This window comes from Oryzias latipes, chromosome 2 (genome assembly GCF_053564925.1).
Source record: "Oryzias latipes strain Hd-rR chromosome 2, Olatipes_Hd-rR_3.1".
Classification (NCBI taxonomy): Eukaryota; Metazoa; Chordata; class Actinopteri; order Beloniformes; family Adrianichthyidae; genus Oryzias; species Oryzias latipes.
This window is the reverse complement of record NC_136238.1, coordinates 38,098,588-38,125,981: the sequence shown is the minus strand read 5'-3', so window position 1 is coordinate 38,125,981 and position 27,394 is coordinate 38,098,588. Positions and strand designations below refer to the sequence as shown.

At 43.2% G+C, this 27,394-nt stretch overlaps 1 protein-coding gene and 1 long non-coding RNA gene across 8 annotated transcripts in view; both read left to right on the top strand.

Annotated features, from left to right (window-relative positions):
• LOC101165030 (uncharacterized) overlaps positions 1-11,350 on the top strand; it is a 103,436-nt gene extending 92,086 nt beyond the window's left edge. For 6 of the 7 annotated variants that reach the window (XM_078933938.1, XM_078933937.1, XM_023961723.2 and 3 more), the window contains 10 exons: positions 377-597; positions 672-863; positions 3,259-3,416; positions 3,494-3,736; positions 8,842-8,987; positions 9,115-9,272; positions 9,627-9,810; positions 9,896-10,241; positions 10,376-10,574; positions 10,663-11,350. In XM_078933938.1, coding sequence (XP_078790064.1) covers positions 377-597; positions 672-863; positions 3,259-3,416; positions 3,494-3,736; positions 8,842-8,987; positions 9,115-9,272; positions 9,627-9,810; positions 9,896-10,241; positions 10,376-10,574; positions 10,663-10,730 — 1,915 coding nt within the window. In that variant the 3' untranslated portion in view covers positions 10,731-11,350. Of the gene's footprint in view, positions 1-376; positions 598-671; positions 864-3,258; positions 3,417-3,493; positions 3,737-4,297; positions 4,427-8,841; positions 8,988-9,114; positions 9,273-9,626; positions 9,811-9,895; positions 10,242-10,375; positions 10,575-10,662 lie in introns of those variants that run through there. The other variant, XM_078933936.1, reaches the window with a different exon arrangement.
• A 6,639-nt stretch (positions 11,351-17,989) lies between these two features.
• Positions 17,990-21,065, top strand: LOC144988583 (uncharacterized). Its single transcript, XR_013652504.1, has 2 exons — positions 17,990-19,174; positions 19,453-21,065. It is a non-coding gene; the product is annotated as an uncharacterized LOC144988583 (long non-coding RNA).
• The last annotated feature ends 6,329 nt before the right edge of the window (positions 21,066-27,394 follow it).

The following is a 27,394-nucleotide window of genomic DNA, read 5'->3' as shown; positions in this document are numbered from 1 at the left end:
TTTTTACCCATGTCCCATCACGGGCTCCTTACCCCCAGGTGACCTAAACACATATAACAGTTGCTATGGAACAAAAAAACAGAAACAGAAAAGCAGCCATTTTAAAAAACAGTTTACTGAAATAGTCACATGCAGCTCTGACCAGGTTGGCATATGTGCTAGGGGGAGAGCGGGGCATGTAGCAGCTGCTCAGCCAGTAAGGGCGAGTCAGAATTGGGCGGCGAGAGCAGGTCGCACCTATGGGATAACTCCTAACAACGCCGCTCGGGGCTTGAATAGCGTTTCTTTTTAGGATTTGGATGTTGATTAGATTCTGAACAATAATCAAAGCAGCTCAAATGCATACTAATGGTTCTCATGCTTTGTCTTTTTACAGGACAGACTCAAAGATATTTGAAGATGCAGAGGAGCTGCAGTTCTTTTTAATCAAGACCAGGGATGAGTTATGCAAGAATGGAGAGATCCTAATGTCCACTGCACTCCGTTACACTTTGAAACACTTGCAAAGTGATGTAGATCTGGAAAAAAGAGAGAAAATTCCCAGAGAGATTGAGGAGGATAAGAAAAAAGCAAAAGAGAAACGGGAGAAAAACAAAGGTAGTTGATTTATTATTCATGCATGAAAACACAGGAATCTTTCATCCTAAAATGTATCTGAAATGTTTCTGCAGATAAAAAAGAGGGAACAACCCGTTTTGTACAAAGAGATCCCTGGAAACCAAATCCTCTTCTCAAGTATGTAAAGGAATGCTCCTTTGACAACATCACCTACAGCGTGGGAGAATTTGTCTATGTGGAGCCATCAGAAGTGTACTTCAAGCCTCACATTGTCTGCATTGATCGTCTGTGGGAAGACAGCACTGGTAACCCTCTAAGGACTGTTTGTCACAGATACATGTGACATGGCATTACATGTAGAGCACCAGAGTGTCACTGGTACAATAACCGAGCTTCTTATTTATAATAGATTGATAGAATTTATGCCAGACTCAGTCCAAAAGAAGGTGTACACGAACCCACTACAGAAAAAAAACACAGTGTCAAGAATACACAAGTTAAGAATCAGTGTTAGGAAAATTACAATAGTTCATAAAAAAATACATTAATTAAAAGAGTGTTAATTCTGAGGGACAAACGGCTCACTAGCATTCGCCCTCCTTGGCTTATTTAAAAGCACCCTAAGAGCCTCATTGTACACCACCTGCAGCTTTCTCATACTGGTACTTTTATAGTTTGTCCACAGATGAGCTGTATACAGAGGAGGACAAAATGCTTTAAATAACACCACCTCGACTCCTTCTTACGCATACCAAACTTGAGAGAAAGAGTGTTGGCTTTGGTCATATACATCATGCCTCGCCTGTAGATATCTGCATCATCTGACAAGTCTTCTGAAATGACATGCCCAAGATACTTTATCGTATTAGTACACACGAGCACAGCATTTGATAGGTCAAAACCAGGGAAATTGTGGTTTTTAGTGTTCTCTTGTCCGAGAAATCATAATCAGACTTTTTTGTGCATTTAATGTGATGTCATTATCAAGGCCATAAGGCGAACAGATGTTAAGAAATTGAAGACCAGCAGTACTTGGACTCAACACAACTAGATAGTCAGCATACATCAAATGGTTAACAATGAGATCTTCAGCTACACAACAAGTGTGAACAAGTGCTTTAAGTTTGAGAGACAGTTCATCCACATAAAAGTTAAAAAGAATAGGAGAGAGAATGGTGTATTTAAAAAGTCTAAAACCCTATTTTCCTCATTTGACCTGCATTGTTTGTTGAGCATACCAATATGCCAGAATACACACAACACATTTAGGTACACATCTCTCCACCAGTTTTATAAATAATTTCTTATGATTTACTCTGTCAAAAGCTTAACAGTCATCTAGATAACAGTGAAACAGAAATAGATCATTTCTTTAAGATCATATATACACATGTCAGGACCCATCTTTTCTTTAAACCCAAATGGATTATCAGTCATTTTTACAAACTCTGTAATCCTGTCCAGCAGGATTATCTCATAGAGTTTTGATAAAAAACTGGCCAGAGCTATCAGTCTGTAATTTTCAGAGCAACCAATTTTTCCAGCTTTGTTTTTATCCCTGCTACTAACATAAGAGTTATCATAGAGTCTGGTTAAAATCCATGAACATTAAAGCTGTAAAACACATGGCAAGTAGTGGGATTACCCTTGCACTGGCGAACTTTACATGCTCACATACCCCATCAAGTCCAGTAGCTTTGTTGTTTGACAGTTTGGAGATAGTTCGATGGACATTATGCGCTGTGATTAAACCAGCGGTATCAGTGTCCTTTGCTACAAACAGATCCCTCTGGACACAGTGAAATATTCTTATATAGTGTTGTCACCATAGTTCTAAAATATTTTCAGTGCCAGAGACCCCATCTACCACACATGGAATTGTTTTAGGGCCAGAAGTATTAACTTTGACTTCTTTTCAGCAGATTTTTATTTATTTATTTATTTATTTATTTTGAATTAGGACATTGCATATTAAACAATGTTTCAGCAGCTGCTTTAACATAAATATGCCAGCTTCATCCGTTGTCCTAAAGCAGGATAAAAGATTCAACAGTTACATTGACAACGCAATACAATAGCACAATATTAGTGGTAAAAATATTTACAAAGGTTATTTACTGTGAAAAGCAAGTCTAAAAAAGTCAAAGAAAAACAACAATAACTAACATCTGCAGGACTGGTTTGTTTTCAGCCATTGTTTAAGAGCTGTTTGGAACAAACCAGTCCTGCAGACCTTAGTTATTGTTGTTTTGGATGTTGTTATAACATAGCCATGGAATCAGCTCTCATTGGGTGGTCCTTTTTACAAATAAAACGTATTTCATACATTTCTAAATGCAATTGCTTCTCTAGGAGGAGAAATATTAGTTAATAATTTATCTGAATGTACAGTGTACATCGACACTGCATCTTCTGAGAGTGCTCCAATCCAAATATGAGGAACTTTCATGATTGTAACCTCGCCTCAAAGGTAAACTCAGCATTTCCATCGAAAAAGAAATATGATCAGCAAATGATAGTTCATAATAATGTTCATAGTAGTCAGAGACGCATGAACATCAGCTGTTGTGACACAATGGTCTAACCAGGAAGTCAAATGCCATGCTTCACTGATGTGTGTACCTATCTTCAGGCAGCAACATTTCAGTTGAGTGTATTCTGCTGTATATTTTTAAATGAATTTATTCTTGTTCTTTGAAGGTGTGATGTGGCTCTATGGCTCCTGGTTCAAGCGGCCAAGTGAAACTATTCACTTGGCTTCACAAACGTTTCTGGAAAAAGAAGTCTTCAGGAGCTACTACTACAACAAAGTGCCCATCAGTAAAGTTCTCGGCAAATGTGTGGTTGTTTTTGAGAAGGTTAGACACCCCCCAAAAAGGTTTCATATGACAATAGTACTGTAGTGAATTTAGGTGTCTTTTTGTGATTCACGTAGGATTACTTCGAAATGCAACCTGAGGGCTTCAAACCTGCAGATGTGTATGTGTGTGAAGCCCGCTATGTTGGTAAAATTAAGCCCTTCAAGAAAATCCAAATTTGGACCTTGCCACAGAGTCCAGTAAAGTTGGTGCCCCGGGAGGTGCCTCTGCCCGTCGTCCGTGTGCCCTCCATGTTTGCCAAACCGAACCTGGACAAAGCATCCTTCTCTCATGCAAACCCCGGCAGTTTCGAGGACAAGGTGAGGTGAAGCACCTGCTTGATTTGATTGTTGTTTTTTTGCAGTTAAATGAGATCAACCTTTCTTAAAGATGCTTGACATACAGCGGGGAAAATAAGTATTGAACACGTCAACATTTCTCTCAAAAAACATATTTCTAATCGAGCTATTGACACGAAATTGTCACCAGATGTCGGCATCAACCCAAGTAATGCACACATAGAAAGAAATCCAAACATTTATGTCCATAAATGAAGTTATGTGTAATAAAGTGAAATGGCACAGGGAATAAGTATTGAACACATGAAGAAAAGGAGGGGTAAAAAGGTCTGGCAAGCCAAGAAAGCAGCTGGAGTTTATCAGTATTCAGAAGGTTAACCTGCCCCCTATTAGTGCAAAGTAATATCAGCTGGTATAGTCCTGATTGATGCCTTTTAAAAAGGTTTCTCACCAGCAAGGTGTTAGACAAGAAGTATTGCATGATGGGTAAAAGCAAAGAGCTGTCCAAAGACCTACGCAACCTTATTGTTGCAAAACACACTGAAGGCATTGGTTACAGGCGCATTTCAAAACTTCTGAAAGTTCCAGTGAGTACCATTGGGGCCATCATCCGGAAGTGGAAAGAACACGGCATTACCATAAACCTGCCACCGCCAGGTGCTCCTCGCAAGATTTCAGACAGAGGAGTCAGAACAATCATCAGAAGGGTTCTCCAACAGCCCAGGACCACTCGTGGAGAGCTTCAGAAAGACCTGGAATCAGCAGGTACCGTTGTTTCTAAGAAAACAATAAGTAATGCACTCAACCGCCATGGCCTCCATGCACGCACACCACGCAAGACTCCATTCTTGAAGAAGAAGCATGTCGAAGCTCGTTTAGAGTTTGCGACACAATATTTGGATAAACCCATGACATTCTGGGAGAAGATACTCTGGTCAGATGAGACCAAAATTGAACTCTTCGGATTTCATAAGACACAACATGTTTGGAGGAAAAATGGCACCGCACATCACCCCCAAAACACCATACCAACAGTCAAGTTTGAAGGTGGGAGCATCATGGCGTGGGGCTGTTTTTCAGCATGTGGTACTGGTAGACTTCATATCATTGAAGGAATAATGACAGGAAAAAAAGTATCGAGACATTCTTGATCAGAATCTGCTGTCATCTGCCAGGCTGCTGAAGATGAAAAGAGGGTGGATCTTTCAGCAAGACAACGATCCCAAGCACACAGCCAAGGTAACACTCAACTGGTTGAAGAAAAAGAAAATAAAGCTGCTACAATGGCCCAGTCAATCACCAGACTTGAATCCAATTGAAAATCTTTGGAAAGAACTGAAGATCCGGGTTCACAGAAGAGACCCCCGGAACCTTGAAGACTTGAAGGCAGTTTGTGTGGATGAATGGGCCAAAATCACACCTGAGCAATGTATTCAACTGGTTTCTCCATACAGGAGGCGTCTTGAGGCTGTAATCACCAACAAAGGTTTTTGCACTAAGTATTAAATACATTTCAGTAAGCGTGTTCAATACTTATTCCCTGTGCCATTTCACTTTATTACACATAACTTCACTTACGGACATAAATGTTTGGATTTCTTTCTATGTGTGCATTACTTGGGTTGATGCCGACATCTGGTGAAAATTTCGTGTCAATAGCTCGATTAGAAATATGTTTTTTGAGAGAAATGTTGACGTGTTCAACACTTATTTTCCCCGCTGTATTTAGTAAACCTTTTAGATTCTGCTAACTTGAGTCAGTGTAAACAAAAGCTATATTTACTATCAAAACTACATGTGTGCCACTATTTTTAGGTGTTAACACATGTTGAGCTGTTTCTTGAAGACTCTGTTGTCCCGGAAATCCGGCTTTTTGAGCAAATCGATCGTACCTTCCGTAAAATAAAGACCTGGGGCCTCATTTATAAAACTTTGCGTAGGATTTGCGTCAGAAGTGGCGTACGGAGGAAACATATGACGTGCGTACGCACAGAAATATTCGGATTTATTAAACCCTGCACACGCACATCCTACTCATCTTTCCCTTAATAAATCACAATCAATTCTAAATGCTGCGCAGCTTTTGCGGCTTCATGACACGCCCATAGTTGCCCATAAATAGTCCGAGAAACGCCCACTAATGAATATTCATTGATAGCGAAACCATGGCAAACACCGAGAGGAAATCAAAAAAACGTAACTTCACGTAATGTGAAGTAGAAGTTATCGTTGGCGAGGTGGAAAAGAGGAGAAAAATGTTGTTTGGAGGGCACAGTGTGGGCATTACCAATGCCAAAAAAACGTCTGGCGCTGCATCGCCAGAGTGTGTCTGCCACGGGTGGGGGACAGGGGACACCGGAGCTGACCCCTCTTGATGAGAGACTGGCGGCAATTATTGGGGAATCCCTTTTATGTGGTGGCGGAGGTGGACACGACGCGCCAGATGCACCGGGTGACACCCCCCAAAAGCTCGAGGTAGTGGGAACCGGCTCATAAGCCACTCGTCCTCGTTTGCCAGCAAGTCTTCTTGCTGTCCAAAGATGCGTTCACTCCGAAACCTTCCATTTGCGACATCTTCTAAGATCAGCCATTGTGCGTCATTACACATTGTGATGGGGCATTTTATTTCCATCCATTAAATGCATCTGACAAGCTACAGATGTCGGTAATAATCGACGTGGAAATGGGAAATTGTTCAGCACAAATGTAATTTCTTGTTGCTTTCTGAATGGTTGAGACAAACGCCATATATTGTTTTATCAAAAATAAAACAAACTAAAGGCATATGCATGAATACCATAATTCCATATCTTATGAAGAAATGTTTTACTATGAAATCAACTTTCCCCAGTGGACATTTAATACGTCTGTCTGTCTGTCTGTCTGATTTGCACGCATCTGGCGGCGTGTGCACATGCAGCAGCTCCTCTCTCCCCTACCTTCAGTGTTTTTTGGCTTTTCTTTTGGCTGTATCTTTTTGGTTTTTAAGGATTTATTGTTTTTAAAAGAAAGTATTTTTTAAGTCATTTCTTATTTTATATGCTGCTTGCACTGTGGGGTGAGAGGAAAGCAATTTCATCTGTGCTGTATGTCTTACGGATGCAGCATATTTGACAAAAAAGCTGACTTTGACATTGAATATCTGCTCCGCCAGACGGACACACTGATGTGAATATCAGTTTTGTACATTATTTCGTTCTGTTAACTATATTATTTATGAGGATGAATTGCACAACATGCCAATATTGCAGAACATATTTCACTTTTCTTTTTCCAAATATGTGTTCATTTGAATTTCTGTTTTTTTCGTTTGATTTTTTTTGTTTGTTTCACTGCTGATTGATCAAACGGGTGTTCATGTAGGCTGTTAATTGTAAGACTTGTTTTGTGAAGTCTTGATGTTATTTATGAGAGGCAGTATTGTCATTTTCACTTTCACGTGTTTCTTCCATCTGCCGACGGTGTCGCCGTTTTTCATTTCACCAGTTTTTGTGCGTACGCCTGGGTCAGAGCTTGCGTGAAGGACCGCACATTTTCCCGTCAAGTTTGCTTTTTATAAATACCAACTATTGCGTAGAGAGTGGCGTACGCCTTCTTTTGTGCGTACGCAACGTTATAAATGAGGCCCCTGATCTCTATGGACAGATCGCTTCCCGGATGAAAAATTGTCTGAAATCGGCGAATTTTAGCTTTATTTTCTATATTTTTCCATGGATCGATTCCACTATGGGCGCGGCCATCTCTCGTCTTCCCGGCCTAATTGACCAATGACGGGACGTTTTAGTTGCTTTCGGATGCGTCGACGGCTCTGATTGGCTCTGTCTGTACCATGTGGTCAGCTTGACAGTTTGCGATCAAACTTGTGTTAAAATAATGGCGGGCATCGTCATTATTGAGCGTGGTCATGACCTCATTTGTGAGAATAAGATAAAAAACTAAAATAAGTGGTCTTGGCTGGAAGAAAAAGATTTTTAAGGTGGTGTAGGTCCAATGCATTTTGTGTAAAATAATCTCAAAACCAAATATTGAAACTATTTCAGTTTTCTTATTTTGAATACATTGCTCTAATTTCTCTAATTTATTTGTATTTTCTAATTACCATGATTTAGTTCAGTATTATTTACATTAACTATAAATATTTGGTGGTTTGGACCCACACTCCCTTAAAAAAAGAATCTTTACAATGTTTAATTTTGTTTGTATGTTTGTTTTGATATTTCCCAGATTACTTAGTATTGGTGGTAAAGAATTTATGTATTATGTTATAGAATTATAGTTTAAAGCAGATCCCATATTTTGATGTAATTATAGTTTGAGAAAACAGTGCAAGTGGATGTTGTACATCTGTCATTTCTAAAGCAGAAATCGTTCAAATAAATTGGGTACTTTCATAGAATATCATAGTTACTGGTGTTCTTTTTGCCATTTGGGGCTTTGATGTTACTATATTTTAGCAATTATATGTTTTGAAGCTTTAAGGAAAAGCTTAGATTGTAGGATTGTGTCACTTTTTAGCAATTATCCAACTTCTTTTTTTAGGACCAGCAAGTCCTTAATGGCAAGTCAAACTAGGGGTTTGAACGACAAATCATGATGCTCCCATTAGTCTTAGTTTCTTGATTAAGAAGTGAATAACTAGCTGCCAGGATGTACCAGAATGCATCTAAGACCATGGATTTTTCCAAAATTTCTCTCCGCGCCCGCCATTTCGCTCAAAGAATAGTTCAGGGATTTTTTTCCTTGCCTGACTTTCATCACTGAATCTGGATGTTAGTGCTGGAGAACTCATTTGCTAACATTTAAGTAACTATACTTCAGTCACTTTATTCTCTTGTCACTTTATTCTTTCCTCATTTTACTTTTATTTTTTATACTATTCATATTTAGGCCTCTTCTATTTATAGTTTGTTTATAGTTTGTTTATTGTGAAATTTGAAGGTATCTCCCCGTTTGACTGAAGATGAAGACAAAAACACAATTTCAATTTCTATGTATGTGTCAACATTGTAGATCTTGACAATAAAGTTACTTTGACTTTGACTTTGATTTAATTCTGGGAGCACAGAAGTCTATTTCAAATTAGAAACTGTCAAGATTTGAATGTTTGTGAATGTTCAACATTTCAGGTGCGAGAGGATGTTCCCATGGAGATAAATGGAGCCGAGCCAGGCTGCCAGTACTTTGAACAGTTATGCTACAATAATATGTGGTTTAAACTTGGAGACTGTGTTTACATCCAGTCAGATGGATTGTCAAAGCCCCGGGTTGCAAGGTTGGTGAAAATAAATATATAGTCAAGAAAAACCTTTGAACAAGAAATAGGTTTTGAGAAATGTCAGTGTTGTAAGTACAATTCTTAATTTGCGATTCCTCATGCAGTTTTACTAACTTGTTTACAGAATTGAGAAGCTGTGGTTGCAGAATGGAACCACCTTCTTCTTTGGACCTATTTTCATTCATCCTGAGGAAACGGAGCACGAACCCACAAAGATGTTTTACAAGAGAGAGGTTTTTCTAAGTCAGCTGGAGGAAACCTTGCCCATGACTTGTGTCCTAGGTATGAAACAGCCACCATATAGCCATCTCTGAATGTCAGCCTTCAAACGCTATTGATAAAAAAAAAGTGCTTTTCATGTTGTCAAAGAGCTTTACAAACGAAAGCCAAACATAGGCACAACATTTTGAAATGAAAGCCAACCTCCTCCCCCACCCACCATTGACATTCACCCATACACCCCAAGACCACAACATTAAGAATGCAGGCATGAAAACAGGGCTGGAATAGTAAGAGGAACTTCTAGCTTGGCTCTACTGTGAGGAAACATTATAATAAAGCCCTGGGGCCAAAATCATGTCATTAAAAAAATCTATTTTCCAACTGACTTGGTAACGACCCTTGTTGTGTTTCCAGGCAAATGTATGGTGTCCTCCTTTAAGGAGTACCTGTCATGCAGACCTACAGAATACACCGAGGAGGACATCCTGCTGTGTGAGAGCAGCTACATTGAGACAGAGAAACAAGTGAAAAAGTTAGAGGGTCTGAAGCGCTTCTCATATTCTGCCAAAGTGGTGGAGGATGAGATTTACTATTTCAGGTTTGGAAAGTCAAAAATAACTTCTCCTCTGATTTAAACTGAATCCGATCCATCTTTTACCATCTTGTTTTGGTGTTTTGTGTAGGAAACTCTATGAACCACAGAAGGAAGCTTCACCCTTTTTGGACAAGAAGATAGATGAGCTTGAACCTAAACTGGTAGACATAGAGGATGGATATGATGACATGGAAGACATGGACGAGAAGATAGATGAGCTTAAACTGGCAGACATGGAGGATGGAGATGATGACATGGAAGACAAGGATGAGAAGATAGATGAGCTTGAACCTAAACTGGTAGACATGGAGTATGCAGAGGGTGACATGGAAGTCAAGGACAAGGATGATGATGTTCCTGTGACACCTTCGATGCCTCAAATGCAAAGCCCTCTGTCAAGTGACATAGACATCATGCCATACACACCTTCCCAAGTATTTGTATACTTCCAATAACCTTTAATATCTATGTATCTTGTCTACTTCCAATAACCTTAAATATCTACAATCTTGTGCTCTTTAGGTTTCAAGCACCTGCCCCTGATTTGATGTTTTTCTCTCTTTTCAAGGCCTCTCCAAATGTGATGGGTTTATCAAAGAAGGAAGGAGCAAGGAGGAAAATGAATACGAATGGCTACATTCTTTTCAGCGGCGAAATGCTGGCTTTCATCAAGGATCGGCACCCAGACCTTTCGTTCGGAGAGCTGAGTCGATTACTAAGCACAGAGTGGAGGAACCTCGAAGCTTCCAAAAAAGCAGAGTATGAAGGTGTGGAACTGATGACTAAAATCAGACAGTGCAGTTTTGTTGGTATGAATTACAAAAAATGTGAAAACAATTGTTTGAAATATTTCAGAATGTGCCGCAAAACTTTTGGAACAGCAAGAACCCGAGAGGCCACCCCAGGAGCAAGCTTCTCCTTGAGCAGGTCCCCCTGTGGGGGCACTGATGGGGGTAGTGCCTTCGCCTAGCACAATGGGAATGATAAACCAGACTATGCTACCTGTGTCAGGTAACCCCTCTGTGTTTGTCAATGTGCTCACCAAATAATGTTACGAGGCCTCGTTTCCATCGGTCACAGGATTTGTAGTCTACTCGAAGCACTACTGACCGAACTTCTGGTAAAAAAAATCCATGCCGTGTCTCGAATGCCTATTTTGTCACAAAAAAGCGACAAAATGTTCTTTTTTTCATTTTAGCTGTAGTTAAGTTCTTATAAATACTGATGGTATTTTGTTCTATTGTATCTAATCCTGTTGTTAGTCATATTTACCACAAACACAGTACTTTTGGGTTTTAAACTAATCAAGTTCAATACTATTTCAACTTAGACCAATTTTCGAAAACACTAAGGTCCTTCTATGTGTGGATGCTCCAAATGTTCTACCAGTTTGTTGTGGCCATTTACCATAGAAACTCACTTGATGACTGTTTTTCTAAAAGCTTTTATCCGAACTGAATGTTTCCGTTATTGTCATTCATTGTTTGTTATTGAGTGATTGTTGAATTTCCCAAGCTGGGATCAATAAAATATCTTTATCTTATCTTTTCCTGATGCAATATTTTTCTGAAAGCACGTTTTTGAGTTAATGCCATATTTTTATAGGGCTAGGCGATGGTTGACATGCACAGAAGAATATGTCTCAGGGAGCCCAAGGCGTGTCAATGAAAACATAAGGCAGCGATGAAAGTAAAATGCAATTGGTTGTATTAAACAAAACACTTAAACAATACAATGCCGGAAACGAGGGGCCATGTCTGAGTCCTGTTGTGTGGCATCCAAACGTCTAATGGTGGTGATGTAGTTGACAGGGTGGCACCGCTGATGACACGTTATTGGGCGGCAGTTAAGCTGAGGCGGTAGAGTAGGTCGTCCAACAAGTGAAGGGTTGGCGGATTGATCCCCACTCTCCCCAGCAAGCTGTCACCCCACCCCCACCCCCCACCCCCAGCGCGGCCAGCTCCCAGCTCACTGCTCCTCCCAGGGGATGGGTCGAATGCGGAGAAAGAATTTTTAAATTATATTAATATTATAATATTATTAATAGAATTAATAAAGTATATCTGAAAAAAAGAAGTATCAGGATCTCAGGGTCATTTGTTGGGTAGCTCACTATCAAATGGAAGATTAAAGATGGAAGAAGAAAAATACAAAACCTGACCTAGAAAGGGTTAAAAAAAAGTAGAAATCAGGAGGAAACAAAAAACCAGTTATTTCACTGGGTGTACTGAAATAGTTTAGCCATCATTATTTTAGGAAGCAGAGAATCAATATTCTGATTAAAAAAAAGCAGCTGTTACTAGTAGAAAAGGGTGTACACAGTTCAAATAATTCAATGTTCAAACAGAATGATGGTTCAAGATTTATAATTGGATAAAAGTTTAAAACCAAAATGTAATCTAAAGTTACATGTTACTTTTACCCTATCATAATCAAAAGCAGAATAATTATAAAACAAACATTACAACATATGTTAATTCAATCCAATACAAAAGCACAGTGGGCATTTTGGCATCATGGAAATAAAAGTAACCAAAACAGTTCAAAGTGGGCAAATAACACAAAAGAAAGACAGTGACTTAAACAAAAACGCTCTGGTTTGGATTTGGTTGACTACATTAACACAATTAAACAAACCATTTAAAAAAATAGTCTCAGCTTTGAGAACAATGTTAGCTTAACCCTGCTGTTCTGTGATTGTGAAATAGCCGACCCAGAACTTATATGGATATTCGCCCTTTCACAGTAAGGGTGTGGGCCAGGTGTTCACACTTGTTCTTGTTCATGTGAAACTGCTCTGGCTGATCATTGCAACAGGACGGTGCTTCATGCTCTTCATCCTCCTTGAGGGTGAAGAAAAATATAGCTGGGTAGCTTGGTTGGTAAGGTGGAAGGCTGCCAAGCAGGAATCTAGGGTTTGATTCCCGGAGGGGAATAAAAGGAATAAACAATGGTTATGGGGTAATTACCATATTAATGGTGATGCTTGCCATTAATATGGTAATTGTCCTATTACCAGGGGATGAGTCACATGCGGAGAACACTTTTGCACACCTAGGTGTGTCTCTGAAGCAGGTCCACCATCTGTGTGTGACAGATGGGACTTTATCTTATCTATATAGGTCCTCTCGCCGCTCGGATGACCCATCTCTTCATGATACGTCCTCCATACGTCCCCTGTCTCCTTTTTGGGGATGAGTAACTGGGAGATGGCAAGTCCAGAACCTGGCTCCTTCCATTCTCTTCTCAGGACACCATCCTTTAGCAAAAACTTGTCCCATTATTTTATAAGTCCTTTCTGATACAGAGAGGTATCATCACACACCTTAGGTCTGGGGAGTCTCTGTTTCTTCTGCTCATGGAGCTGTGATATATCTGCCAAGACTCCTCTCCATCTGCTCGCACCACCCATGCAGAGGAATCCGACTTCTGTTCTGGGAGCCTGGAAAGTGTGTCAGCATTTTTATTTTTTACACCAGGACGATATTTAATAGTGTACCTGAAATTTGCAATCTAAGCCACCCCCCCGTTTTTCCGCAACTCCCAACCGGGCCGTTTCCAGGTGCACAATGGGTTTTTATCTGTAAAGACGGTAAATTCCGAGCCATACAAGTAGTCCTTAACTTTTTCTCTGACTGCTATAGTTCTGATCATTGCATTCTGTAGGATGAAGGCTTCTGCTTGCATATGCGATGACTCTCTCCTTTCCATTTTGGACCTGAGGCAGCACTGCTCCTAAGCCCTCAAAGCTTGCGTCTGTGTACAACCTGAAAGGCTGGAGAAATCTGCATAAGCCAAAACAGGAGCATTCAGCAAGGCTTGCTGTAGTTTGTCAAAAGCTTGCTGGCACTGCTCGGTCCAAGTCACTGGAGTGGATTTCTTTCCAGAGGTATTTTGCAGCTGTGACCAGAGTGTAACACAAAAAGACCCCCCCCCCCCCCCGTTCCACCCTCCCACCCACTGAGCCTCGTGTGCTGTGTTGTTATGTGAATATGTGCTGTTTAAACTGTGTAGTTTTTTCTTGTATCTACATATTGTATCACAGTGTTAAGATACGACTTTTTCTTGTCAGCAATTACCCCCACCCTCCCCATTTGTAACCCATCTACACCCACCCTAAGTAAGGTAGCGCATTTATTGCTGCACACTCAGTCAACTCTGAACTGTAAATGTGTATTTGTTGTATCTGATCTTGTTCGGCTTGTACTGGAAATAAATTTCTGTATGTCAGTGTAAAAGCTGTGCAGATGACAAGAAAACTGATTCTGAGTGGGCATATTTAGAAGTTTTGCAGTTTTGGAAAAGTGAGGAATGAACCTTCTATAAGCAACCAGCAAAACCCAAAAAGGATCTCACTTGCCTCACAGCATGGGGTACTGGCCATTCGTTCACTGCCATTGTCTTAGTGGGGTCAGTAGATACTCCCCCAGTCATTGACTAGATTACCTAAGCACCGCTGCATTAGCCGCTGGAAGGTGGCTGGAGCATTGCACAGGCTGAACGGCATCCGCTCAAATTCACACAGGCCAAACGGTGTGGTAAACTCAGTCTTCTTCCTGTCGACAGGATCCACCTCCACCTGCCAGCATCCGCTGGCCAAATCTAATTTTGAGTACCATTTAGCTGCCTACAGTCCTGTCAGGTACCCCTCAATGCAAGGTAGGGGTTAGGTGTCTTTATGGGTGAGTGTGTTCAATCTCCTGTAGTCGACACAAAATCTCCATCTTCCATCCTTCTTCACCAGCACGATTGGTGCTGCCCATGGACTAGAGCTTTCCCTCAGCACTCCGCTTCCCAACATATTTTTTTAAGAGAGCCTGTAGCTCTTGGTAGAAGCTGGGGGATACAGGGCAGTACCACTCACAACTAGGGGGTGGGTATCTGATATTTCACAACCCCCGTTCTGCCAAAATCTTCATCGTGATGTAGCAGGACGATGCTGCACAGCTGCAGGCAATCCCCCTGACTACCTGGGAGCAGGATAAAAAGGGTTTGGCCCGGCACTTGTGTGTGTGGTGCTCACACACAAGTGAGCACCTCACAGTGGTTTATTTAGTTCTCCATGCCTCTGTTTGGTGCAGTGCGATTAATGCATTGTCCCTCTTTCCCTCTCCCATCCTGGGTAGTGGGAGTGCTTCTAGATTCCAGTTGGCTCATCCGTGCTCCTGTACCTGACCGTGTACCTCATCTCTGCTCGTGCTCTGACACCTGGCTGTAGGATGTGGTCTCCGGCTCGACTCGCGCCCCTGACTGTCCCCCCAACTGTGGCTGGATGAAGATCGTCTGCTGGACTTTAAATATGTAGTTGTAGATTTAGATAAGTTCATTCTCATCTGAGTTCTGGTAAATCGCCTGTCCGTCATGGGGGAGGATCCCTCCTTCATGTGGGCATGCCTGAGGTTTCTTTGTTTTTTCTGGAATCTGTTTTTTTTAGGAGTTTTTCCATACCGCGAAGGGGGGGGGGGTCTAAGGGCAGGGATGCCAGTATAGCTTAGTCAGTTTGTTAGTTCATTTTAGTATTTTCCTATTGAACTCTATGTATTCATGATCCTTTTGAGTTCATGTTTCACTTTTTGAATTACCGATACAAAGCCCATCGAGACGACTGTTGTTGTGATTTTGGGCTATACAAATAAAATTGAATTGAATTGAATTTAATATTTCCTTGTGGCTAACCCTCTGGGCCTCCTGCTTTGTTTTTGTTTTTTTGAAACTGTGTTTTTTAACTGGGAAAAGAGCTCTGGCATCCGGAGATCCCCTCTTTGCCCCAGTGAGTTTAAGGCGTGGACGAGTTTCTCCTCACTGCTAAGGTCACCAGTTTGTTTGGTCTGAGCCTCTGCATGTTTGGTTTTAACATGTATTCATTGGGTTTTAACAGATTTTTGTTTGTATTTAGGGGCAGCAGAGGCACGCTGCTGCTTTTGTTTGGCTTTCCTGATTTTTAATCATACAGCAGTTACAGCTTGCTTGAGCCAGCGGGCTGCTAGCTCTAGGTCTCGGTGCTCCAGCTCCTGCCAGGCTTCATGCCGCTCTCCAAGCCCAGACATTCATCTTCTTGGCCTCCACTGCAGTCAACAAAGTGGCGTCAACCCTTCTTTGCTCCATGGTCATTGGACTTATGACGTGTTGAGAGGTGTCCCTTCCCAAGGATCTGTGCTGTGCTGGTTTTATCCTGTTTTTACCTGATGGTTTGATGGTTTGCCCAGTTTTTACCGGTTTTTATTGTCAGTGTGTGTTTGTGTGAGGGTGGACATTGGGTTTTTTCTTTTTCTTTTCAAACAATATTGCTGACCCTTTTTTTTTATATATTTTTCCCCCTTGTTTTTTTAGGGGCTGAGTGCAGGGGCGGGGCGTGTGCAGGTTTAGTGTTTTTTTATTTCCACATGTGTGCATGCCACAGAATGGAGTGTTTTTATTTTTTTTTATTTTGGTTGCCAATCTCCTCCACATAGGTTGGCCCCGCACTCCGTTGGTAGGCCTCGGCCCTCGAAGGGTCTCCTCCCATTTCCCCCTCCCCAGTGTGATCGAGTTCCTTGTTTTAATACATTTTAGTGTACATAAAATTACTTTTAACTGGTACCACGTCTTGGCCTCTTTTTAAACATGAATCTGCCCGCCTGTGTTACAGTGCTTTGGGTTCCCCGGACCCTGTACCCGGGGTGGCGTTGTTTTTATTTTTTTATCTGCTACGAGCACTTGCCACAATTACAAGAGAAAACTCTTCTCCATTTATGCAGAAGACCAGTCACTTCTATCTGTTGCTCCGGAGTGAGGCCATCTCCCTGTAAGGCAGATACAGGATGTACATCAACTTCTACTCTGTGGAGTAGGGTCCTGCTTTCAGAGACGCTGTAGAAGGACAGAACACCTCCTATGTGAACCAGGTCCACTCCTCCTCTGGAGGAACCAGGAGTTGAGATGGAGGTGAACATGCTGTTGTGGAGAAATGAGAAACTGTCTGGAAAACATGGAATGACCAAGATTTATCATTCAAACCAAATCTACTGGCATTTCCAGATCTGCTGATGTTCTTGAATGCGACTGCTCCAAAAACATTATAGAAAATGTATGTTTTAATATCTTATTCTTCATTATGTTACAGCTTTATCTTTAGTGTGAAGTGAACTCATTTTGAACTATCAAGACTTATAGTCCTGTGACATTCCTTTATGGTTTATGATGCCAGTATCCTGTGAAGAAATAGGATGTTCTTTGTGCAAAGTTAGGAGTTTTCCATAGGTGCAATAAATATGCCATGGACTACATCCGTACCCTCTGGATTGAAGGTTCTTCCCCTGGGAAAGTGTGAAGATTCATGTTCTCAAGTGGAGGTTGAAGCTGATCTCATCCTAAAGCCGGGAGGAGCGAACTCTGAGGCTGATACTCCAGCTATTGGCCAGTGAGAACAGGAAGGACATCTACCGACGAATCAGAGCGACCAGGGGCAGAGGATCAGCGGCCATGATCTTTCCGGAAGGCGGAGATTCAAACACATGATAAAAAAGACTGTTTTTAAAGTTTTCTATAGTTCTCCAGAAAATCTATGAGTAATATGCATGTAACTTGTGCGTCAGTAGGTCTTAACTTGAGAATCCAGATATATCTGCATTAATGTTTTAATCTGTGCTAGAACTATTGTCAGGGAAATAAACTTCGTGTATTTTTAATCCGGTTGAATCCTTGTTTGCTTTACCACTCTCGACTACTGAACATGCATGTATGAAAAGAACTGAAAAGCGAAGATTTCTTTCCTACAACATCAAATCCTCTCCTCTCCACCTCCCAGTACCAACGTCCTGTCAGATTCTCCCTACTCAGAACCAGAACATATTCTGTGAATCTGTCTGGATGATCAAAATCAGACTGAGGTTTTTCCATCAATGTCACCTTTCTGTTCTCCTCTGACAGGAACAGGTAGATGTTTGCTGGGTTTGGATCCAGTGGGATTTGACGTGAATCTCTGAGGAAGTCAGCTCTGCTCTTTGTTTCCGGTTCTGGTTCTGACAGGAAAACGTCCACATGAGAGACTGTCAGTGAGATGTTTGTCCATTCCTCTCTCAGAATGTCCTGCAGTTTGTCTCTGAGCTCTGACAGCTGCTGTCACATCCTCAGAGTCTGTCAGAGGACGGACATGGATGCTGGCTGAGGGGGGGGGGGGGGGGGGGACTCACTGAGGGGGGCAGGGAGGGGGTGGGCTGAGCAGAAAGTGGCTGTGAGCCTCTGTGAGCCAGAGCTGCTTCAGCTCAACGTCTCTCCGCTTCATCAGCGTCCCTCCTCTTCAGCCATGTCCTGCTCCAGCTCCTCCTGATGACCTTTGACCCGCCTACCTTCAGTTTGTTGCTGGGATCTGATCTGCTGCTCCACATCACGGCTTCTTTTCTGGAGGAGACGGATCATCTGAGTGAAGATCTTCTCCCTGTTTGATCAGCAGAGTGATTGATGGCTCCACATCCTGTTGGAGCAGCTTCACCTCCTCCTCTCTGTCCTGGATTCTCTGCTAGATTTGTTGCTGACTCTCCTCCAGCTCTCTCTCCTCCTCAGTCCTTTCTGCTGCTTCTGAGACTGTTTGATGTCCCTCATGTTCTTCCACAGAGCAGAGAGAACAGATGCTCTTCTGATCAGAACATCCTCATCACCTCATCATGACGGAGCAGATGTTCTCCTGCAGGTTCTTGGAGGGTTCCAGTCTGTGTTTCTTCAATGCAGCTGCTTTCAAATGAGGCTGAAGGTCTTCCTCACAGGAAGAGGCCGGACAGATCAAGCAGGACCTGATGGCTTTCAGTTTTCTTCCAGTGCAGACGTCACAGACCACATCTTCAGGTCCAGCAGAGCAGAGACCAGCAGCAGCAGCTTGGAGTCCGCTCTTCTTCAGCTGCTCCACTAAAGCTGCTGACATGACATTTTTCCCCAGAACAGGCCTCGGTGTGAAGGTCTTCCTGCACTGAGGACAGCTGTGGACATTCTCCTCTGCATCCCACAGTCCTTGAAGACACTTCCTGCAGTAGCTGTGTCCACAGGGAACAGTCAGCGGATCCTTCAGCAGATCCAGACAGATGGAACAGCAGAAGCTACATTCATCCAGATCCTTCCTGCTCATTTGGCTGCAGAGTTCCAGTTGAAGAAGCTGCAGTTCTTTCTGCACTGAAGGTTTCCTCACAGCTTGTTTCCCTTCCAGACTCTGAACTTTCAAAGGTTTTGTCATCAGGAGGATTTCAGGATCAGAGTCCAGGGCAGTCTGGGATTTCACAGAGGGGAGCGACCTTGGGCGCATTTCGGGCAGCCAACTCAGACAGGCTTCTACTTAGGCCACTCCCCTAGGGCGGGTCAGTTAATCAACTCACCTGTGTAGCATCCTATTTAAGTCCAGGTATGTAAGTTGTTCATCCTTCTTTACTGCAGCACTGCGTTCTTTGCCGGTTCTCTATGCCCGATGTCTGCCCTGCTTTCAAGCATATGACACTCGAATAAGAGTATCTCCTTTTGAGACTTATTGTCATCCGCCTCTAAATGCATGAAGCTCAGCCATTTTAAATACTATCAGAAGCTATGATCTGTCTTCAATCTCAAAATTTCTTCATTGCGGTTTCCAGGAACCCCTTTGCCGATTAACTAAGTTATACGTGCTTTTGTTGTCCACCTATTTAGAACCGATGATGTCAAGTATGTAACCTCAAATCTAGCCGAGCTGCCATCCATGCTACGTGGGATGGCGACATTCCTCTTCTACGTAATCTCATTTGACCTTGGTTATCCTTCTATTCGCCTGCTCCTTGGTGCCCTTCCTAAGGTGTGTCCCTCCGGAAATGACTAAAGGTTACTTCTCTCTTACTATTGGTGCATATATAAAAATTATATTTGATAATATATTACGTGCAGGTTCCATATTAACTGTCGTTCTTGTTGGAATCTGTGCTAATGGCTTTTTTATGGTGCTATGAATACACAGATAGAACCTTCTCTTTAAACTCACTACTTGATTTCTCTTTTTCAGAGTTGTTCTTGAAAGCACTTTATTCCCTTTAATCGTAAGCTAATCTTAAACTACTCAGTTCTAATTTTTTTATGTATTCATTGCCATGACTAATACTGCTTTGTCTATCTATGCATCGCTTCCTGAGCCTGTGACCCATACTCCCCGGTCAGCAATTCAGTTTCTGGAGGATGATGTCAAACCCTCAACAAAGTTGGAAGGTTTCCAAGTTCCACAGTCTCTGCTCGTCCTGCAGCTCCCCTGCTGATTGTTGCCACTTTACCTTGATCTGGATCTGCAACGACGACTGCACTCCATGTACCTACGCTGCACTGAAGTGATGGGGTGGTAAACCTCCTCCGAGTTTCAATGAGTTCTCTTACTTGAATCAACTGACATGTTAGTATCAGAATGGCATACAAAATCTCAGATTAGATTTTAAAGAAAACTATATTTTAAGGTGGAAGCCTCAAAATTAGGACATTCTTAAGCTGTGTTACAATATGCTTGTAGCTCGAAATTTGAGGTTACTTAGGCTCGTATCTTATGAGCCGGATGGAAGCATTGAAATTATAGCGTTAAGCTCGTTCATAGTTCTCAGATGGAAGCTTTTAAATTATGGATGTTACTTAAGCTTTTATCATAAGGGAGCCGGTTTAGCTCGTGCTGGTTTGCGGCGCCTTCCGTCCATGAAACCAGGGTTCAACTCCGGGCTGCTCCCTGTTCCCTTCTCTACCTCTGTGCCGGTCCCAAGCCCGGTTGCCTTGAGAGGGTTGCGTCAGGAAGGGCATCCGGCGTAAAACATTGCCAAGTTTACCATACGACTCGTTCGCTGTGGCGACCCCTGATGGGAGAAAGCCGAAAGAAACAACAACTTAAGCTTTTATCATATTATTCCAGTGGAAGCTTCAGATATGTATATTAAGTTGTGTTGTCTTCTTGCCACTATACTCGAAATGGAGTGGGCCAATGGTCTATGGTGCCGGGTCACATATAGCAGACTCAATAAATAGTATGTTCACTTCTTGGCGTTGTACTCGAACGGGAGCGGCCCAATGGTCAATGGTGCAGGGTCAAACATAGCAGACTGAATAAATAGTATGTTCCATTCGTGGCGCTGTACTCGAACGGGAGCGGCCCAACGGTCAAAGGTGCCGGGTCACACATAGAAGTCATACTTGTAAGTCTGAATATGGAATGCCTCTGAAACACACTTCATCTGATTACATACTGATATACATTAAATTTCTATCCAACCTTGATTAATTGGTGTTGGGTTAGTTATTACCCCAAAGGTTGGGGAAATTTGTCTCTTGAAATTGCATGGAGTCTTATGCCAAACTAAAGTAATGTGAAATGCAAAGTTAAAGGAAAGTGAAATGCAAAGTTAAAGGAATGTGAAATGCTAATTTGGAGGAATGTGAAAGCTAACTTAAAGGAGAGTGAATGTCAAAGAATGTGAAAGCAACAAAGTATGTGAAAGCAAACTAAAAGATGTGAAAATAAATATTATTACTACTTCATGAGTTGTCTGACTGAAATGGAAAACATCAACTGACTTTCTACAGATTCTACTTCCATTCATCAAACTCCAACATGAAGATTTACAATCAATCAAATCGGTTGATTTCCTGACAAACGTTTTTTCTTCCTGTTTGAATGATTGATTGTTTTCAAACATGAAGAGAGTTTTTTTTCCTGTTTTTAGCTTGAAATTTCTGTTGAAATGTAAAGGTTCATTCAGAATTCCCCAGTGGCAGTACAAAAATGGCTGAATCCTGGTGTGCTAGATGAATCCTGGCTAGACATTGAACAAAATCTCTGTGATAACCTAGATATTTCTAATCTACCTTTCTTCAGTTCTAAAATTAAACAACACAATTGCTTCAGAAGTTTAAACATCAGCTCATCGTTAACAGCCTGGTGGGATTTTCTTAAAAAAAACAACCTCACCTTATTTCCATGTAAACTTACCCCCATTTGGAACAACCCTGACATTTTGATTAACAAAACCATGATTCATTTTGCTTCATGGAAGAACAAAGGAATCCAGCAGTTTCAGCATATAATTCAGAATAGAAAATTTATGTCTCTCTCAACATTATCCTCAACCTATGGAATTAATATAAACACATTTCTAGAATATCAGCAACTTAAATCAGCTATAAGCACTAAATACTGCCTGACCCAAATAGACCTAGACCCTCCCCTTACAGTAACACATTTCATGGACCTTAAAAATCCCAAACTCACCTCCAAAATTTATAAGATGTTATCGGACATAGATGAAACAATTTACTTACCCATGACAAAATGGGAGTCTGAGCTATCATTGAATTCTAGTGAACAATTTTGGCTACAGATCTGTTTGAATGCCTTTAATATGACCAAAAGCCCTAATTTGCAACTTATTCAATACAAGATTCTCCACAGAACTCACTACACTGGACAGAGGCTATTTAAAATGGGTCTCAATCAGTCTGCTATATGCACACACTGCATAGGTAACAACATAGACGACTATTTGCATGCTCTGTGGCTCTGTCCACCTGTCCAATCATTCTGGCGTAAGGTTTGTGAGGATTTATCAGTCTGGTTTAATCATAAGATTCCTGCTTGCCCCAAATTCTGCTTATTAGGTGACCTGAATAAGAGGGACGGCTCATGTTGCCTGTGTTAGCGACAAAGTCAGAGAAGCCAGACTGAGATGGTTTGGACATGTTCAGAGGAGGGATAGTGGATATATTGGTAGAAGGATGTTGGAGATGGAGCTGCCTGGCCGGAGGGCAAGAGGACGGCCAAAGAGGAGATATATGGATGTCTTAACAGAGGACATGAAGTTGGCTAACGTTAGGGTAGAAGATGTTCATGATAGAGTGAGGTGGAAAACGATGATTCGCTGTGGCGACCCCTGATGGGAAAAGCCGAAAGAGAAAGAAGAAGGTGACCTGAATAACATCAACATGGAATCTAACAAGGGTTATATGGTTCTCACCGCTGTATGTATCGCAAAGAAAACTATCCTCCTAAACTGGAAATCTAAAAATAATCTTAGCATCAACCACTACAGAAACCTCATGTCAGAGCATATTAGTTTAGAGATAATGTCCTCCACAAAAAACCTGTCGGCCTCAGACTCTCCCTGGCTCCAGCTGGTTAGTCACATCACCTAATAGGGGTGGGATGGTGATAGGTTGGGCCGGGTCCTGGCTGGTTGGGTGGGCCGGGGTGGGTTTGGGGGGGGGTGGGCTCTGCCGGGCCTGCCGTTCTCCCGGCTCGGGGCTCTGGTTGCCCAGGTGGTGTGGTGGTGGGGGCGCACACTCTGCCGGCGACTTGGCAGGGGTTCCTGGGCGGATGCCTCCTTGGGGCTCTGGGGCCTGGGGTCGTCTGCCCATGGCCGGTGTTTCGCCCGTGGCTGGTAGTTGGCGCGTGGCCTGGCCCCCCGGGGGTCGACGCCGCAGTCACAGCAGGGGTTAAGGGCTTCACTTGGGTGGGTTTATTTCATTATTATTTATTATTATTATTATTAATATTACTATTATTATTATAATTATTATTATTATTATTATTATTATTATTATTATTATTATTATCATTACTATTATTTTTATTATCATTACTATTATTATTATTACTATTATTTATTTATTTATTTTATTATTATTATTTTATTTATTTATTTGGGAGGGGGGGCCTGGGGGGGTAGCGTGCTAGTCCTTAGGGAGGTCAGGGTATGAATGGTGGGGCTGGACCCCCTGCCCCTCCGTTCTGGCGCCGGGACCCTTCCTTGCTGGCTGTCTCTCGGCGCTGCGAGGCTCTGGCCTCCAACTGCGGCTGGCTTGTCGTTTCTGGCTGCCTGGCCGCTCTGGGAGGGGGGGCGCCTACCGCGGCCGGCTGGGGGGCCGGTCGCTCGGGGGAGCCTTCTCCCCCGGTTGTGCCCATCCGCCTGCTCCTCCCCGCTCTCACCCAAACAAATATTGCACACAGGCACATAGGGCTCCGGGAACTGGATGGGAGGGGTATGCTGGCGGGGCTCACTGGGGATACCCCTCTCTGGGTACTCGTCGGCACCCGCCGTCCTCCCCGCTTTTTACTTGCTTATTAGACACTCTGATTCATCTAGGGCCTTGTGGAGGGGGTCTGGAGGAGGGGGGCACGGTGAAACATCCGTGCTCACCTTTTGCTGCCCCCCCCCACAATTTTAACTTCCTCCTTAGACACACACACTGCATGCTAGCAGCACACACACAGCAAATACACACCACACTCAGAGGGACCCCGGAGTGGGGGGCTCTGCGGCTTGGCAGCGGTGGGGCCCCCCACACTGAGGACCTCCTATTTTACCTGCAGCACACACACAGCACTCCCACACCTCCACACATGGGTGGGGTCGGGGGGGGGGGTGGCCGGTCTTCACCTGCCTGGTCTTCTCAGGGCGGCCGGGCTTATGGGAATCCTGTCGGCTGCGGGGGGGTCGGGCATGCTGCGCTGGGGGTCTGCCGGCTGGGGGGGGGTTACTGCGTGGCGGCGGGGGTGGGGAGGGTAACCAGATGATTGTGAGTATGTGTGCGTGAGTGCATGGGTAGGACGGACCTGGGGGCTGGCTCGCTGGGACCCTCTGGGGCTTTCCCTCCCCATCACAGAGAGGGGAGGGCACTGAGAGGGTTGGGGAGGGGGGCTCAGATATTATGGCGGGGGGGGGGGGGGGTTGTAGTGTGTAGGGTTGTAGGGTTATGGGGGGTGGCTGTGGGTGTGTGGCGATCCCTGGGTTGCTTAGGTCGCGTGCCTGGGCTGGCTTGCGGAGACGGGGCACCGGTCGGGTGGTGGACGGCTCATGGGTTCCGGGGGCCCTGGCTTCGTCCCTGGCCCTTGTCTCGGTGTCCGGTGCCCGGTGGCCCCCATGGCTGCCGCCTGGTACGGCTAAGCGCTCCTGTCTTGTGGCCTGGGGGCCGGACACTGGGTTCTCTTGTGCCTCTGGGCACTGGGGGGGGGCCCTGTAGGGGGCCCTCTCTGTGCCTGGCCGGTGGGGTGGGCGGTCCCCTCCTCCTCTCCTCCCGGGCTGCCTGGGTGCGGATGCTCGGGGGGCTCCTGGCCTGGGGGGCTCTCCTCCCCTCTCCTGGTCTGGCTGGGTAGGATCTGGTTCCCCTTATGAACACACGGTTCACATCGGCAGCATGTGCACCACCCCCACGTGCACGTGCACACTGTCACACTGCTCCCTGTCTTTTTTTTTTTTTTTTTTTTTTTTTTTTTTTTTAACTTGTCCTGTCCAACAGCTGGGCAGACAGATGAGAGCTGAGGGCCTCTTGGGTTGGACATATTTTACTTTAACAAGAGGGGTTATTAATCTTCAGACAAACCAAAGGTATGTCTGAATAAACCCCTTTTGTAATTGAGGCCAAACTTTATTAATTTCAAACATGTCTGAAAATCTTTGGTGTTGGACCGGACGGAAAAGGAAAGAGGGGAAGAAGAAAGAGGGACGTTAGAGAGAGGGGGGGTAGGGGGTGATAATAGGAGGGGAAGGGGGATAAGACCATGAAGCAGCATAAAGCAACAAGTTTACTGGTTGTTAATCATTATGGTAAGGTTCAAATGTAAAAAAACAAAAAACAAAAAAAAGGGCGGAGCCTGTCCACACACACACTCAAATGTTATAAACACACCTGTTAGTTGCAAAAATGTCCACCTGTCGACATGTACACAAAACAGATAGTGTTCACACGCATACTTATGCCTTAAAACCAACTAGTGTGAAATATTTCAGTCATTCAGTCTGTTGAGCTAACACCTGTGCTCAGGTGAGTGTTTATGTTCTTCTAAAATGGATGGTGGAACGTGAAAAGAAGGAGGGAGAGTGCCCAGCCATCCCCACCCCAAGACCCCCACCGCACCAGCAGCGGCAGCCGGATTCCCCCCAACACCACACGGGAACCGGCAGGGAACAACCGCCGCCCGGGCGACCAAGCCCGCCACCCAGGCCAGGGCCAGCAGGGCCGCCGCAAGGCCCCCAGAGCCAGAGAGCAGGGAGGCACGGAGGGAAAGAGGGCGCCGCCCCAGCCCAACCAGGAGAGCAGCCCCCCCGCCGCGCCGGGAGAACCCAACACTGCTCCCTGTCTGCTTCATCCCTCCTCCTTACCCACAGTGTATTGATGGACAGATTTTTTCTTCTTTTTTTTCTCACTCATCTTAGTGTCAGATTTTCAACTTTGATGTAACAATTTACTTTCCGGCAGATCTGGTAGAATTGTAACAGCTTAAAATAGTAACTTATTCAAATCAGTGCTTGTATCCCCCACCTTTTCACCTCTTCCTTTTACTCTCTTCCACCCCCCCCCCCCCTCCCCTCACATTCTCCCCTCTCCCTCCCCACACACACTAAATGTAACAAATAAATAAAAACTAATACAACAAAAAGGGTTTTATACAAAGCTACATTCTAGTTTCTCGAAGCTATATAACCTCTTTTTGTGATAGTAAAACCTGTCCAACACAAAAAGCCTTCAGCTCTAATCTGTTTGCTAAGCTGTTGGACAGAACGAGTTAAAAAAAAAAAAAAAAAAAAAAAAGAATTCCCCAGTGGCCTCCCTTTGGAGGAGGGGCTTCATGAGGTGCTGCTGGGGGCGGAGCTTGAACACACACCGCTTCCTGGAACCCAAACTCAGGTTAAGTGGAGGAAAAATTGGGATTTCTGGTGTTTGTAAAGATCTGGAATGGTTTCCTCCCACAAAAAGGCTTTTTTCTAGTTTCCTGCAGATGAATTATTTTCCTGCTGGGAGTTCTCATCAGGGTTTGCAGATTCTTAGTTGGAGGAAAACAAATGCATTGATTTAAAAGAGGAAAAAGCATTAATACTTATTAATAAGTATTATTTATTTTAATTTTGTAGTAGGATCAAACAAAATGCAAAAGAGAACAATGTTTGTTAGAATAAAAGATCCACCTCTATAATTATTTTACAATTGTTCAAAATTTGATGACACTAAAAATAAACAATGTCAATGCAGAAAGTAAATTGGATGGATAATAAGAATCAGAATTACTTTATCTGATCCCACATGTGTGAAATTTGTTGAATATATTTATATATAATATAATATTTAAACGATTTTTTCCAAAAACCCTGAAAGGATTTGACGTTTCTTTTCCTACCAATAGTTTATGTCAAATTTTCAGATTATTTCATATTTCATTTCATGAGGACATGTGTTGTCCAGGAAATATATTACTCTAAGGTTTCTTTCGGTTAAAGAAGACCTGGGGGTATTCCAGGAAGCATGTTTAAACTACCCTGCCTTTGAGCCTGAACTCTGGCTGAAATCCGCCTGAACTTGCTTACCTGGGGTATGTCGGTTCCAAAAGACCAGATATGAGTTGGCGTAATTACGCTCGACTTGGTAACCCTGGGTTAACGCACGGTACATAAAGACATTCTCAATAGATCGCCGATTTCTGGAGTCACCATGGAAACGCGTGGAGAAAAAAACAGAAAGCGCGACACTTGAGACGGAAGTGAGACAGAGTCTGAGATTTTAATGACGGGGGATAAAGATTATTAGTCCATCAAAAAAGTTACACGGCTGAAAAATAATTTAAATAATTTAGTTAAATTTATTC